Below are 17,595 nucleotides of genomic sequence, written 5' to 3'. Positions count from 1 at the left end.
GAGACAGCAGGACCAACAATTACTCCTAGGGAAGCATTTGTTATTAGATGGTAGCAAAAGGGACAAATAAAAAATACATAGAAAATATGGTCAGAAAGGTAGAAAGAGAACCATGACATAGTCTTCAGGATAATAAGAAGAAAAATTTGAACAAGTAGTAGTAAAACAATATTAAATGTGGCAGCATGTTCAAAAAGAAAAGAGAACTAAGCAGAGCTATGAAAAAGAAAAAACACAAAACTTGGACCATAGAGAGAGTAGTTTCAATAGCATTGTGAACATGAGGTCCAAATGAAGCTTATTAAATTTCAACAAATATTTCAACAGGCTAGAATTAGCAATGGGTATACACTAAAGGTTGGAGATGGTAGGATGTAAAGGGGAAGGAAAAAGTCTATACCTTTTAATTGTTATCTAAGTGGATTCTTACCAGAAGATGACAAGAAGATTCATCTTGTGTAATTTGAATCTAGGAACAACATAAAATATAAAGAAAATTCAAGTTGGTCTCTGGCATTGGCTTTCCCATTAATAAATATATAATAAGGAACAAGAATTATAATACATTTTTAAAATATAATTATTAGTTTCTATAATCAGTTTTAAAATTGTAATGAAAATAATGAATTACAAGGATACCTTTCATTTATAAGAGGCTATTTCTGGAAAACACAGCACACTATTTTAAATTGCTAAATAATCCTTACAAGATCACCTGATATTTAATAGAAGGCCTATTGCTGAGGCACAAAAGAACCCGACAAGTTCAAGGTAATGGCCAGAGCAAAATTAGATGTGATCTAGTATGTTTATTAGAGTAATTGGATCTGGATTAACACTCAGAACAATGTCCAGGGTTTTTGCACATTTCTCTGCCTGTTCAAACATCTTTGTCACCTAAGAAACCACTGACAACTTTTTTCCTCTTAATGCCCTCTGCCTCATTCTCCTTCTTAATTGGATAAGAAAAATAAAAGAGTATCACTAATGTGAACATTAGTTCATATGCCATTATTGCAAACAATTTATGCTATTATGGATGCAATATTACAATAACAGTAATGAGTTTCCAGTGTTACACTGCTTACAAAATGGCATTGTTTTAATTATCTTACAAAAATATTCTTCACAAAATCAAATTCTGCAGATTTACTGACTGTCAAAATAAAAGTTGTCCTTGAGTGACCATACTAAAAACTTATAGAAGCATTCAGCATGGTAATATATGTATTAGGACATGCATGTAAAGGAAAGAAAATGCCTTATGATTTAGCAATTCATGTTAATAAATTTTATCCAACTTAATTGTTTGAGAATCCAGAACTTCCAATTACTTTAATAAACATACTAGATCACATCTAATTTTGCTCTGGCCACAATAGCAACTCACTGATGCAGCTTAAAACATGGTTTAATTTACGAACTGTTTTCCAGGAATGAAATAATGACATCAAGGCCATAACTCAAGGGCAGATTTTGCTAAATGCATTAAATTGGACTGCAGCATCATGAAAAGGAAGTGACTGTATGAAGCAACACAGAATGTATACTTTTATAATACAATTAAAATGTTTTTCTTCATCAATATGGATGAGTTTTGTAATCTGTATTAAAAATTTGGCGTTTAAAACAAAAGTTGGCATTAAAATTCAAATTTAATAGACAAGCGTGTTCCCTTGGCTCAGTCAGTTCCAGTCAACATTCACCTTCTGCTCACACATACACCTGTGGTCTACTCTACACTTAATGCTTTACAATGCTTTGACTTTTCATTACAATGAACAGTGATAATACGGTAGCCTTTTTTCTATAGCTCTATACACTGACTGTGACAATTTGGAAAACTACTGGTCTAATGTAATCCAAAGGTAACTAAACTATTAGAGAAGCCAGTTCTCTTTAATACAGTGAAAATTGTGTTAACTTACTTTCACTAGGTAATTGTTGGCATTTCAGCCTAAGTCTGTATTTTTCATTTTCTTCAAGCATTTTAGAAATGACTTTGTACACTCCATTCCATACTGAAACCTTAAAAAGGTAAGCACAGTTAAGGAACACTGGGCAGAGAATCTGGACTACATTGTGATGTAGGCAATTGGGAGTAAGCCAACTGTGTTGCATGCCAGTTTGATATTATCATTATAAAGCAATATTATACTTAGAGATCTAAAAATTAAACATGATTGTTTTCCCATATTCAGTGAATTATCTGATATCTTTTCCCAACTTCCTAGCATTTCCTCTCTGCAGTATTTAAATTAACTGTCCTGGACGAAGGCAATGTCTTTCAAAGGCAATATCTAGTAAGTCCTATGGTTTCAACATACTCAATTTTGTTTTGAAAGGTAGTAAAAATAGTGAATTTCTATTCCTATGTCTATGTCTAAACCACTGGACAATGATATGATTCTTAATGTATTTTATTCTAGTTAATAATTAAACATTTCTCCTAGGACATACCAAAGCAAACTTACTAGAGAACATGAATATACTAGAATAGGAAGAATGGAGACTATAGAAGCAAACAGATAGATCTAGGCTCAAATTCTGGCTTCACCACTTAACCAGTTGCTTGACATTGGGCAAGTGTTTTAATCTCATCTAGGAATAACTTCAAATATTGGATTATTAGAATTAATGAAAAATATAGGTAAAGCACTTACCCCAGTGTCTGGCACAAAGTAGTTACAGGTAAATATTGGCTATTGCCCAAGAGGAATTGGCTCTTAGAAGAAAAATTTCTTAGTATAGTGGGAAGATTAAATGCTAACTCAAAATACACTTGCTGCAAGGATTAGTCACTTTGAATGCTATTTTATACTATACATGTATTAGAAATCAAACAAACTCAAAGCTCAGAAATAATATAATTTTATGTGTCATTATCAACTAACAATTTCTTTAAACGGAAGTGTAAAATATATAGTGGTAAACAAAGATTAGTAGAGTAACTGATCTTGAATATGTTTAATTAATTTTATTTATTTATTTATTTTTGGCTGAGTTGGGTCTTCATTGCTGCGCGCGGGCTTTCTCTAATTGCCGCGAGCGGGGGCTACTCTTTGTTGCGGTGCGTGGGCTTCTCACTGCGGTGGCTTCTCTTGTTGCAGAGCATGGGCTCTAGGCACACGGGCTTCAGTAGCTGTGGCTCACGGGCTCTAGAGCGCAGGCTCAGTAGTTGTGACGCACGGGCTTAGTTGCTCCGCGGCATGTGGGATCTTCCTGGACCAGGGCTGGAACCCGTGTCCCCTGCATTGCAGGCGGATTCTTAGCCACTGAGCCACCAGGGAAGTCCCTTGAATATGTTTAAAACACTCAAAGTTACCATGACATTTGGACAGCCGGACATGAAAATGGTTCAGCATAAAGTTTCATGCTTGTCAGCTTTCCTGCTAGAAACTTGTACACCCCTTGCCTTTAAAAGAGCAATGTGACACCAATATAGATACCTTTTTCTCTTCTGTGAAATCCATGATTTTCTTATGTAACAATATCTGAGTTTGTTATATTCTATGGAACATATATTTTCATGCTTTGAAAAAGCTCACAGTCAGCTACATTTTGATTAAAATGTGTTTCATATCTTCAAACACTGGAAGGACTATTCTTTATGGTTAATAAATATTTCCAAACCCAGTTTCATTACTGCTAAATTAATTTTATTTTCTCATCTCAGTAAATTAAATTTTTCAAAAGATGGCACTATTTTTAATGTCTTGAGTATCTTCACACGTTTGTATTTAGACAGGTTAATCTAAAATTCAAAATACCACTCATTCCCCTTTACAATAATATACCTTTTTCTTTTTCTTCATTATTTTGGAAGCTTCATTCAAAGGTATGGGGAAGTCAAACTTTTTAGCTAAATTCTTCTGGGTCAAACCTAATTTTAAAAAAAAAAAAAAAAGAGCCACAAGGTAAAATATCAAGGTCAGCACAGACTTTAAAGGATTCACTATCCTGAGAATTGACAATTATAAATGTCTCTTGAGCTCTCTTTGGGGATTTTTACACTTGTTGGTATATTTCAGATCACTAGATAATACCAGTTTACCAATTAGCTAATACTATATTGGAAAAAAATAAAACAAGAAAACTAAGGATAAACTACCTTGGCGGTGCCTAGGAGATCTCCCTTTTCTGATTTGAAAGGTGAGCCCCCAAAAGGTCAGCAACAGATCTTGTTCTTTACCCCTCCCAGTCTTTGCACATGCTACACACCTGCCAGGCAAATGTCTACCTGCTCTTCAAGACTCAGCCCACACATCACCTCCTCTCTACAGCCTTCCCTCAATCACCCACAGCCCCACAAACAGCACTGGTTCCAGGAACAGGTTCCAGGGACACTTTGTTCACAGCACTCAGCACACTTTTATAGCATGTGTTTATACTGTTTCCTCCACTAGGCTGTGACCTCCTGGAGGGGCAGTGTCACCGTGTGCCTTATTCATCTTTCTATCTATGCTACCAGACACAGAGTAGGTACTAATAAAGGTTTGTCAGAGTGATAAGCTTCCTGACTCTACTCACTAAACCATGCTGCCTTCCCAAATATTAACTGTGAGAAGAAAACCTAAGGGATTGTGTGTCCAAAGACAAACCCGTACAACAATGAGCATGTGTTCCCTGAAAGCCTTTATATTTGGTCTCCTTTCATCTGTAACACTCCATACGTACCCCAACCCTTCCCCACCTCATTCCTGCCCTACCACCAATCTATACCTGGCTTTCTTCTACTCCTCCAATATTTAGCTTTCCAGGGGTGGAGGGCCTTCTCTGATTTCACAAAGCACCCTATGCTCAGTTATCACAGGACTTATCATGTTGTTTACTTGAGGAGTATGTTCTAGTCTTCATTAGAGGTCCAGTACTGTATAAACTATATACACAATAAATATGCTGTTTGCTGAGTGAAATAGATTATGTTCTAAAATGGCATGTCCCTATTTAAAGTGATGAAGGGGAAAAACCTACAACCAAGATTACTCTACCCAGCAAGGATCTCATTCAGATTTGACGGAGAAATTAAAACCTTTACAGACAAGCAAAAACTAAGAGAATTCAGCACCACCAAACCAGCTTTACAACAAATGCTAAAGGAACTTCTCTACGCAGGAAACACAAGAGAAGGAAAAGACCTACAATAACAAACCCAAAACAATTAAGAAAATGGGAATAGGAACATACATATCGATAATTACCTTAAATGTAAGTGGATTAAATTCTCCAACCAAAAGACAGAGACTGGCTGAATGGATACAAAAACAAGACCCATATATATGCAGTCTACAAGAGACCCACTTCAGACCTAGGGACACATACAGACTGAAAGTGAGGGGATAGAAAAAGATATTTCATGCAAATGGAAATCAAAAGAAAGCTGGAGTAACAATTCTCATATCAGAGAAAATAGACTTTAAAAGAAAGACTATTACAAGAGACAAAGAAGGACACTACATAATGATCAAGGGATCAATCCAAGAAGAAGATATAACATTGTAAATATTTATGCACCCAACATAGGAGCACCTCAATACATAAGGCAAATACTAACAGCCATAAAAGGGGAAATCGACAGTAACACAATCATAGTAGGGGACTTTAACACCCCACTTTCACCAATGAACACATCATCCAAAATGAAAATAAATAAGGAAACACAAGCTTTAAATGATATATTAAACAAGATGGACTTAATTGATATTTATAGGACATTCCATCCCAAAACAACAGAATACACTTTCTTCTCAAGTGCTCATGGAACATTCTCCAGGATAGACCATATCTTGGGTCACAAATCAAGCCTTGGTAAATTTAAGAAAACTGAAATCGTATCAAGTATCTTTCCCGACCACAACGCTATGAGACTAGATATCAATTACAGGAAAAAATCTGTAAAAAATACAAACACATGGAGGCTAAACAATACACTACTTAATAACCAAGAGATCATTGAAGAAATCAAAGAGGAAATCAAAAAATACCTAGAAACAAATGTCAATGAAAACACGACGACCCAAAACATATGGGATGCAGCAAAAGCAGTCCTAACAGGGAAGTTTATAGCAATACAATCCTATCTTAAGAAACAAGAAACATCTCAAATAAACAACCTAACCTTACACCTAAAGCAATTATAGAAAGAAAAACAAAAAAAGCCAAAAGTTAGCAGAAGGAAAGAAATCATAAAGATCAGATCAGAAATAAATGAAAAAGAAATGAAGGAAACAGTAGCAAAGATCAATAAAACTAAAACCTGGTTCTTTGAGAAGATAAACAAAATTGATAAACCATTAGCCAGACTCATCAAGAAAAAAAGGGAGAAGACTCAAATCAATAAAATTAGAAATGAAAAAGGAGAAATAACAACTGACACTGCAAAAATACAAAGGATCATGAGAGATTACTACAAGCAACTATATGTCAATAAAATGGACAACCTGGAAGAAATGGACAAATTCTTAGAAAAGCACAACCTTCTGAGACTGAACCAGGAAGAAATAGAAAATATGAACAGACCAATCACAAGCACTGAAATTGAAACTGTGATTAAAAATCTTCCAACAAACAAAAGCCCAGGACCAGATGGCTTCACAGGTGAATTCTATCAAACATTTAGAGAAGAGCTAACACCTACCCTTCTCAAACTCTTCCAAAATATAGCAGAGGGAGGAACATTCCCAAACTCATTATATGAGGCCACCATCACCCTGATACCAAAACCAGACAAAGATGTTACAAAGAAAGAAAACTACAGACCAATATCACTGATGAACATAGATGCAAAAATCCTCAACAAAATACTAGCAAACAGAATCCAACAGCACATAAAAAGGATCATACACCATGATCAAGTGTGGTTTATCCCAGGACTGCAAGGATTTTTCAATATATGCAAATCAATCAATGTGACACACCATATTAACAAATTGAAGGATAAAAACCATATGATTATCTCAATAGATAAAGAGAAAGCTTTTGACAAAATTCAACACCCATTTATGATAAAAACCCTCCAGACAGTAGACATAGAGGGAACTTATCTCAACATAATAAAGGCCATATATGACAAACCCACAGCCAACATCGTTCTCAATGGTGAAAAACTGAAACCATTTCCACTAAGATCAGGAACGAGACAAGGTTGTCCACTCTCACTACTATTATTCAACATAGTTTTGGAAGTTTTAGCCACAGCAATCAGAGAAGAAAAAGAAATAAAAGGAATCCAAATCAGAAAAGAAGAAGTAAAGCTATCACTGTTTGCAGATGACATGAAACTACACATAGAGAATCCTAAAGATGCTGCCAGAAAACTACTAGAGCTAATCAGTGAATTTGGTAAAGTAGCAGGATACAAAATTAATGCACAGAAATCTCTTGCATTCCTATACACTAACAATGAAAGATCTGAAAGTGAAATTAAGAAAACACTCCCGGGGCTTCCCTGGTGGCGCAGTGGTTGAGAATCTGCCTGCCAATGCAGGGGACACGGTTCAAACCCGGGTCTGGGAAGATCCCACATGCCGTGGAGCAACTGGGCCCGTGAGCCACAATTACTGAGCCTGCGCGTCTGGGGCCTGTGCTCCGCAACAAGAGAGGCCGCGATGGTGAGAGGCCCACGCACTGCAATGAAGAGTGGCCCCCGCTTACCACAACTAGAGAAAGCCCTCGCACAGAAACCAAGACCCAACACAGCCATAAAAATAAATAAAAATAAATAAATTAAAAAAAAAAAAAAAAAAGAAAACACTCCCATTTACCATTGCAACAAAATGAATAAAATATCTAGGAATAAACCTACCTAAGGAGACAAAAGACCTGTATGCAGAAAATCATAAGACACTGATGAAAGAAATTAAAGATGATACAAACAGATGGAGAGATATACCATGTTCTGGGATTGGAAGAATCAACATTGTGAAAATGACTATACTACCCAAAGCAATCTACAGATTCAATGCAATCCCTGTCAAACTACCACTGGCATTTTTCACAGAACTAGAACAAAGAATTTCACAATTTGTATGGAAACACAAAAGACCCCGAATAGCCAAAGCAATCTTGAGAAAGAAAAACGGAGCTGGAGGAATCAGGCTCCCTGACTTCAGACTATACTACAAAGCTACAGTAATCAAGACAGTATGGTACTGGCACAAAAACAGAAATATAGATCAATGGAACAGGATAGAAAGCCCACAGATAAACCAACGCACATATGGTCACCTTATCTTTGATAAAGGAGGCAAGAATATACAGTGGAGAAAAGACAGCCTCTTCAATAAGTGGTGCTGGGAAAACTGGACAGCTACATGTAAAAACATGAAATTAGAACACTCCCTAACATCATACACAAAAATAAACTCAAAATGGATTAAAGACCTAAATGTAAGGCCAGACACTATCAAGCTCTTAGAGGAAAACATAGGCAGAACATTCTATGACATAAATCACAGCAAGATCTTTTTTGATCCACCTCCTAGAAAAATGGAAATAAAAACAAAAATAAACAAATGGGACCTAATGAAACTTAAAAGCTTTTGCACAGCAAAGGAAACCATAAACGAGATAAAAAGACAACCCTCAGAATGGGAGAAAATATTTGCAAATGAAGCAACTGACAAAGGATTAATCTCCAAAATTTACAAGCAGCTCATGCAGCTCAATATCTAAAAACCAAACAACCCAATCCATAAATGGGCAGAAGAAAAAAACAAAAACAAAAACAAAAATGGGCAGAAGACCTAAATAGACATTTCTCCAAAGAAGATATACAGATTACCAACAAACACATGAAAGAACGCTCAACATCACTAATTATTAGAGAAATGCAAATCAAAACTACAATGAGATATCATCTCACACCGGTCAGAATGGCCATCATCAAAAAATCTACAAACAATAAATGCTGGAGAGGGTGTGGAGAAAAGGGAACCCTCTTGCACTGTTGGTGGGAATGTAAATTGATACAGCCACTATGGAGAATAGTATGGAGGTTCTTTAAAAAACTAAAATAGAACTACCATACGACCCAGCAATCCCACTACTGGGCATATACCCTGAGAAAACCATAATTCAAAAAGAGTCATGTACCAAAATGTTCATTGCAGCTCTATTTACAATAGCCAGGACATGGAAGCAACCTAAGTGTCCATCATCGGATGAATGGATAAAGAAGATGTGGCACATATATACAATGGAATATTACTCAGCCATAGAAAAAAACGAAACTGAGTTATTTGTAGTGAGGTGGATGGACCTAGAGTCTGTCATACAGAGTGAAGTAAATCAGAAAGAGAAAAACAAATACCGTATGCTAACACATATATAGGGAATCTAAAAAACAACAACAAAAAAAGGTCATGAAGAACCTAGGGGCAAGATGGCAATAAAGACGCAGACCTACTAGAGAATGGACCTGAGGATACAGGGAGGGGGAAGGGTAAGCTGGGACAAAGTGAGAGAGTGGCATGGACATATATATACACCACCAAATGTAAAACAGATAGCTAGTGGGAAGCAGCCCCATAGCACAGGGAGATCAGCTCAAGGCTTTCTGACCACCTAGAGGGTTGGGATAGGAAGGGTGGGAGGGAGGGATACACAAGAGGGAAGAGATATGGGGATATGTGTATATGTATAACTGATTCACTTTGTTATAAAGCAGAAACTAACACACCATTGTAAAGGAATTATACTGCAATGAAGATGTTAAAAAAATAAAAATAAATAAATAAAATGGCATGTCCCATTTTGTGAGAAACATGCCACTGATTCTGAGTGGGGCACAGACATAGCACTAAAGAATATTAACTCACATGGTGGGAAACTCATTCCCTTTCGAATTCTTTTTCAATCTTATGATTACAGCTAGGAGAAAGTCTGAGTTTGGAACTAGTGTGTCATTACGACTTTTCTAAGACGTGCTAATCTCTCTTTATAACTGCAGCAACCTCCAGCAGACAACCTATTTGGCTAGAATTTAATAATATCGTTTTACCTTTATTAGATTGTTTTTAATTAATTTCTATTTGTGGAAAATGATACATGTTTTCCATGAGGTAATGATGTAAAGTGTTCTAAAAAGAAAATTAGTTGGGAGGAAAAAAATGCACCTATTTAAATAAATATATTAAGTTAATGATAGTGTAGATGATGTGCAGATATAACATAGGAAAATAACTTAAGTTTGGGAAACTCTGCCCTTCATATACCCATATGTATCCTTCCCTCTAAGTACCTACAACCTGTGGAATACTATACCTGCATCACTTCCAAATGTTTTCTGTTTGTTAGTCTTACATAACCTAGACATACACTCCTTGAGGTCAAGATAGGAGCCATCACGTCTATCTGTATTAGTTGGGAATATAAAATATGTCAAGAAGTATAGAGGATGGGAAAAAGAAAAAAGGCAAAATTATTTCTTCCACTTATTTTGTGTATTTTACTGAGTCTATGGCTCCAGTGTATACCATAGATTTTTGTCCCAGCTTATGCTTCCAATCTGTCTCTCCTCCTCTTTCCATACACTCTGACCCAGTCAAAATATACTTCTCCTTCTTCCCAAATCATTATCCATCCCTGATCCATACTCAGTGCTTCACTAACATGTTTTTCCTACCTGTAATCCCCTCCTATCTCAGGAACATGTGTAAATCTCATGGAGCTACTTCCACCACCACGAAGCCTTCCTTGATTCCTTCATCCCCAAATTATTCACCACCTCCAAAGCATTTATTTGTACCTCCACAACAGCATTCAACATCCTCTACTATATATAAATTATGGGTATGTCTCTCAAGTTCTGTGAGAACAGGGAACCAGCTTGACTTATTAGTCTTGTTTGAAACATTAGAAGAGTTACCTGACTTGGCTGCCCCTGGATTTCTAAACTATAAGACATCTCACAAATGGCTTAAAAGCTTATCTTCCAGAAGTGTCTGTATCTCTGATAACTTGACTCCACCATTCAAAAATCTGCAGTGACTATAAAATTAGAGTCCCCGAGGCATTCCACAATGTGGTCCAAAACTAATTTTTCATTCATTCAATAAATATTTAGTGTATGCACTATGCGCTAGACACTGGGCTGATCACCTCCTCTTCCCTTAAGCCATTTCTGCTGAGTGTGCCAACATGTACTGGGCACCAACTCTACACCAAACACTGTGCTAGGCATTCTGCATGCATTACTTCATTTAATCTTCACAGTAACTCATTAAGGTAGGAACTATTATCCGCATTTTACAGAAAGGGAAACTGAACATCAGAATAGTTAACTAACTTGGCCAACATTACACTGCTAGTAAATGAGAAAGTCAAGATTATGACTTTCTGACTTCAAAGCCAATGCTCTTGATAATAGCCACTGTCCCACTAGCAATTTCTCCATTCATTACCTTGATTTCTTCCTTCTATGTCTCCCTTTTCCTGAACTAGCAAAGCCCTTCTAAGTTGTCTCTCTTACAGCACTGATGCCTACTAGCTTATATTTCCATTATTCACATTATTCATGTATAAGTCCCTTGAGAAAAAAATATTTGTCTGATCTATCTGTGTCACTAGCACCTGACCTAGTGCCTACAGTATGGTAGATGTTAAATAAATGTTACTGAATGGATAAATAATTCACCTTTGTTTCCAACAGAGAGCCACACAAAAGTATGCAATGAATGTCCACTTAATGTTAATACTAAATACATCCAAGAATGAGTAAAATCATTAAGCACTTAGTGATTTTACTCATTTTACTTAATGAGTAAAATCATTAAGCACTTAAGCACTTTCTGGCTTGATTGAAATGTAAGTCTACCTCAGGACCTCCTTCCCTTGACTCTGTTCTTGGTTCCACAAGCACAGCAGAGTGGTCACCAAAGTTAACGGCTCCATCATCCACCCAGCTGCCCAGCACGTAAACTTCAGACTTGGCCTCAACCCATCCTTCTCCCTCTTCCAGCCAGTCATCAATCCTGTCCATTCTGCCTCCATTGCCACTGTCTTAGTTCAGGCCTTCTATCTTTCCACTTTATTACTGCCTCAAAACTGTTCTCTGGCTTCCAATCTCTCTCAATCCCACTCCCTCCCCGTTATCCTCCCTCCAGCTCTGATCATGTCACCCCTGCCACAAAGGAATGGCAAAAAATTCCAAAATTTCAGGACCAAACTTCAAAACAAACTGCATTATTGTTTGTTTCCCAGAAGAGAAGCCAACTAGAGGAAAGCCATTCTAGGTCAGCACAAACCAGTTACAAGAGCAGAAAGCTGGTTTCGCAATCTAAGCTCTTTGCCGTCCTGTTATTTCTACCTGACTTATGTGGGGATCTCCAGCACTAATTCATGCATCCTTTCCCTTCCCCCATGAGCTTCTTCATCTGTTTTTCAATGTTCTTCATTTCCAATCCACTATCTTAGTGCTGGACTATTATTTGTCTCTTTGATCTGTTGGTGCTAATGCAATACCAGTTCCATTTTATTCTTTCCTCACTTCCTGCTCTCCCCCCTTTAAAGGTGAAGAGCTCACCACCACCACCACCATACTCTCTCCAATTCCCAGAGTAAATCTTTTAACTGTCTTTATTATTCAAAGGAGCTGGAAACCTAGTGCTAAAGTGTCTTATACTACCCCTAAATTTTTTAATCACCAGCACAGGGGTCAAAAAAACCTGAGTGCCTTTTAGCAATGGGACCTTTGGAGGAGCATGAAGTCTAAAATAGTGCCCCTGACGAAGGATCTCTGAAAAGCTTATTCTCAGGAGTCAATCAAGTTACACAGAGTACAGTTTTATACTTCCAAATTATCAAAGTAAATTTAAGTAAGTTAAATTATCAAAGTAAAATTAAGTAAGTTCTGAAAGGATACCAAAAAAAATATTTATGTATTTTTCAACTTGAGCTTCAGTCTTGCCTGCCTCCAATGCGATCTCCCCTATACAGCATGAACTAAGTAAATCTGACCCTATTACTCCTCTTGTTCAAAACCTTTCAAGGCAGAACTTCTGGGTAGCTCTAGACCATGTGACGGGGTCGGGGTGGGGAGAAGCAGGGTATAGTAATCAACTTCCCAAAATTTCTCCCCAAAGAACTTTACATTACAAAAATTCTACATAAAACCACACCCTCAGCATTACTTGAAGACAGAGAATGCTGAAAATGCAAAATAAATGTAAGTCCAATGAGAAAAGTCATTACATCGTGGCACTATGATCCCATTTGCTCCAACCTCACCCTAAGCAGGGCTTTGTGGCCAGCAAGGAAGAGAAAGGAGGGACTCTAGAAAAGGTGGCTGCGGGAGAGCTGGAGCAACCAACAGCAAGATGAAATCCACCCTAACTCTGAAAATACTAGAAGATAACCAGGCAGATCACAGCACAGACTACAGGAAATAATTTCAATGTACGATTTAAAGGGCCAGACACCAAAAACGTGCACTTTAATGGGACTGATTTGGTTAAAGGGGCAAGTATGATTTAAAGGGATAAAAACAACTTAAAGGGACAGTCTTCCAATCTCTTGGCTTATGGAGGAGAAAAAAAACCAAAAGGAAAGCTCATAAATTAGGTCACAAAGAAAACATCAGTAACATCCATAAAGTGGAGACATTACAAACACCACTCTGATCACATGCAATAAAACTAGAGTTTACTAGGGAAAAAAAAAAAAGAGAAAGTCCTGGAAATTTTTGAAAAATTAAATCTATTAAGCAACTCTAGAGTGAAAGTGATAATACAAACTTAAATTACAAAAAAATATATTTTTAAATAGTGACAATAAAACCACTATATATTAGAATCAATGGGATTTAAAGTAGTGGTTAGAAGAAAACTCATTGCACTAAACACTTTTATCAATAAAAAGGAAGAAAAAAATTAAATTTCTTGCTCAAAATAAAAGCACAGAAAGAACAAAGTAAACCAAAAGAAAGTACACATAAGGAAATAATGAAGTTTTATCTTTTATTATTTACCTTTATTATTGAGGAAGAGACTAGAAAAACAAAATACCTAATTAACAAATCAAAATCCTGTGTTTTTAAAAAAATTAACAAAACACTGGTGAACCTGATCAAGGACAAGGAAGAAAGCACATACATCAAAAAAAAAAAAGGAAAAGGGGGAAATAACCATTGAAACACAAGGAATTTTGAAAAATCATAAGACACTACTTTGCAGACCTCTATGCAAATAAATTTGGAAACCTAGATGAAATGGATAATTTCCTAGGAAAATACAGATTACCAAAATTGACCCATTAGAGTTGGAAAGTGTAAAGAGACCAATTTCCATAGAAGATACAGAAAAAGTTATTAAGGAATTATCCCACAAAAAGCACTAGATCTAGATGGTTTCACAGAATAATTCTACCAAATCTTCAAACACCAGATAGTCTCAATGTTCTATAAATTATTCCAGAGCACTGAAAAGGAAGGAAAAGTTCCTAATTCCTTTTATGAACTAAGTATAACCTGATACCTAAACCAGATGAAGAAGTACAAAGAAAGAAAAACTACCCTGTCTCAAATTCCAATGCAAAAATCCTAAACAAATTATTAGCAAAGAGAGTCTAACATTATATTAAGAAAAAAGTACATCATAACCAAGTGGGATTTATTTCAGGAATGCAAAGTTGGTTCAATCTTAGGAAATCCATTTGTATCATACACCATGTTAATAAATCTAAGGGAAAAATATTATCTCCATAGATTTAGGAAAGCCTTTGACAAAATTCAACACCCATTCTTAGTAAAAACATTGAATAAAATTAAAATTGAAGAATACATTTTAATGCTTTAAACATACACCCCCTTAGTCTTAAAGCCAATACCTTATTTAATGGGGAAATACTAGAGGGATTTCCCCTAAGATCAGGAACAAGGCAAGAATGCTCACTATCTCCACTATTATTCAACGTTCTATTCATGGTATTAACCAGTGCAATTAGACAAAAAAAAAAAAAAAAAAAAAATCAATTGCAGGCATAAAAATGGGTTAAAAAGAAATAAAATAATCTCTATTTACAAATAATATGATAGTATACCTGGAAAATCATGAGCATTAATGACAAAACTAACTCAAATAATAAATGAATTCAGTGAAGTACTAGGATCAAAAATTAACGTACAAAAATCAATAGGCTAAGTGAAAGAAGCCAGTCACAAAAGCGCCAATATTGTGTGATTCCATTTATATGAAATAGGCAGAATAGGCAAATAGGCAAATCCAGAAATTTGCAAATTTGCAAATTTGGTATTTTCCAAATTTGCCTATTGAGAATAGGCAAATCTATGGAGACAGAAAGTAGTTTAGTGCTTGTTTAGGGCTGGGGTTGGGGGCAGAGAGGGGGCATGGTGAGTGACTAGTCGCTAATGCGTACAGGGTTTGTTTGAGGGGGTAATAAAAATGTTCTAAACTGATTTTGATGATGGTTGCACAACACTGTAAAAAAACATTGAATTGCCCGTTTTAAATGGGTAAACTGAGCGGATTGTAAATTACGTCTCAATAAACTTTTTTTTTTTTTTTTTTTAAGCATAGGTAGAGGGATGGGCCCTCAAAAAGAGGTAGGACTTTTCCAGGTGATGGAAATGTTCTAGATACTGATTGTGGTGGTGTACTACCAGGTGTATAACTTTGTCAAATCTCCTGAAAGTTGTTGGGTTTGTTTGTTTGTTTGTTTGTTTGTTTTAATCAAGAGGCTTTATATACACAAACAATGAACATCTGGAGGACATTACGGAAGAGGAAACCCCATTTACAACAGCAGAGAAGATCAAATACCTAGGAATAAATTTAACAAGATACATGAAAAACCGATAGAAGGAAAAATTTTAAATATAAAACATTCCTGAAAGACACAAAAGTAGAGTGAAAATGGAAAGCCATCCTCCCCCCTCTTTTCAAAGAGGAAGTGACATCATTAAAGATGTCGGTTCTCCTCAGGCTAACTTATAAATTCAATGAGTCCTGAAAGGAATATGGACACACACGCCAAGGCCCCCGTCATTCTGAGGGACTTCAGTGGCTCCGTCCAAGAGCCTCCCCTCTCGGATTCGGATCTCGGGCTGAACTCAAAAGACCTTCGCTTGCACTTCAGCGCCCTCTCGGGGCAACACCGAAGCGCAGGTCGGGCTTGTCTCTCAGGCCCCCGGACGGACAGGAGGGCCGCCCACTGCCCGCGGCCAGGCGGGGGCTGGGCGCGGCGGCCGCTGAGCGACACTACGAGCCCGGAGCGGCCCACCGGGAGGGAGGCTGACAGGAAGCTGACAGGGAGGCCGCGAGCTAAGAAGCCGACCGCCCTGAGACTCGGACCCCAGGCAGGACGGCTGCCGAGGAGGACGGAAAGGCGGGCTGACCAGTCGGCACCCTCCACAGGCCGGGGGCCCCCTCCCGAGTCCCCGCCCGCCAGGCCCTTAGCGCCACCTGCTTGTGCCTCCTGCCGAGGCCGGCTCCGCGAGCTCGACGCCCGCGCCGGAGAGGAGGCCGCGGGGGCCCTGGGCGGGGAGCCGGGACACAGCTCCCCGCCGCCCGCGGCCCCCGGCACAGCCGCCCGCGGCTCCTCCCGGCTGCGGCCGGCCTCGAGCCCGGGGCTACACGGACCCTGAGCCCGGCGGCCGCCCAGCTGAAGGACGGCGCCGCACTGGTGCGAGCCGAAGCGAGCCACGTAGACGAAGCGCACCCGGTCCCGCCTCTGCTCCCGGCCCGTCGCCACCATCGCTGCCTTCTTCGCGCAACCGCCGCGCGGTGCCCTCAGCTGCCAGCCCAGCGCTACTGGGGGCGGACGACGCGCGGAGCGAGGGGGGGGGGGCGCCTGGGGGCCAGACCACTGTGTGTGTGAAGGGGGGACGGGTAGAGCTGAGGGGCTGGACCACTGTGCACTGTGTAGGGGGTGAGGGGCGAGCTGTGGAGCAGGACCCCTGGGGGCGTGGGGGGCGGAAGGTGGGTTGGGGAGAGATGAGGGATGAGGGATGAGGGAACAAGTAGGGGAGTGAGAGAGGCTACAGAGACCGGTCATCCCGTGGGCAGCGGGAAGAAGGGAGTTTGGACCACTCTGCACGGAGGGGGGAGCAAGAAGGTGTTTGGTTGGGGGGTGGATGATGGACCACTCATCTGAAAGGTGGTGTTAGAGTTTGGAGACCAGATCACTTGGGGGTGGGGAGCAGACCATGACGGGCAGATCTCTCTGAGGAAATGAACTGAACCAAGAACAAGGTGAAGGAAAGAGAAGAGACCAGGTCAAGTAGCTTTACCATGGACCATCTCTAAATCCATACAGCATTTTACAGCAGAGGATCTGGGGCTCCAAAATGTAGAGTGACTTCCCCAAAGTAATAGACAGTGACAGAGACATACTCTCTTAAACGTCAAGAAATTGGATTATAAATATGTGCAGAAAAGTGCACGAATCATCAGTATACATATGGATAGATTTTCACGCAGTGAACACACCCACGTAGTATCCGCTGAGGTTAAGAAATGGTGCACTGCAGAAGCACATCACGTCCCTGCCCAGTCCCAATCCCTTTCCCTTCTTTCCTGATTATAAACAGCATCAATTAGTTGTGCCCATTGTGTTTGCCTTCTTTTACTCGTTACGTTA

The 17,595-nt window shown here is 38.7% G+C and overlaps 1 protein-coding gene across 1 annotated transcript; it reads right to left on the bottom strand.

Annotated features, from left to right (window-relative positions):
- Positions 1-449: 449 nt before the first annotated feature.
- On the bottom strand, positions 450-16,713 carry C3H5orf47 (chromosome 3 C5orf47 homolog). Its single transcript, XM_059919648.1, has 4 exons — positions 16,419-16,713; positions 3,798-3,883; positions 1,929-2,028; positions 450-469 (listed from the first exon to the last, which is right to left on the bottom strand). The coding sequence occupies exons 1-4, from the start codon at positions 16,708-16,710 to the stop codon at positions 450-452; spliced, it is 498 nt and encodes a 165-aa protein (XP_059775631.1). The 5' UTR covers positions 16,711-16,713.
- Between the last annotated feature and the right edge of the window lie 882 nt (positions 16,714-17,595).

The sequence above is a fragment of the Balaenoptera ricei genome, chromosome 3 (genome assembly GCF_028023285.1).
Source record: "Balaenoptera ricei isolate mBalRic1 chromosome 3, mBalRic1.hap2, whole genome shotgun sequence".
Classification (NCBI taxonomy): domain Eukaryota; kingdom Metazoa; phylum Chordata; class Mammalia; order Artiodactyla; family Balaenopteridae; genus Balaenoptera; species Balaenoptera ricei.
Note: the sequence above shows the minus strand (reverse complement) of the source record. Positions and strands in the feature narration are given on the sequence as shown.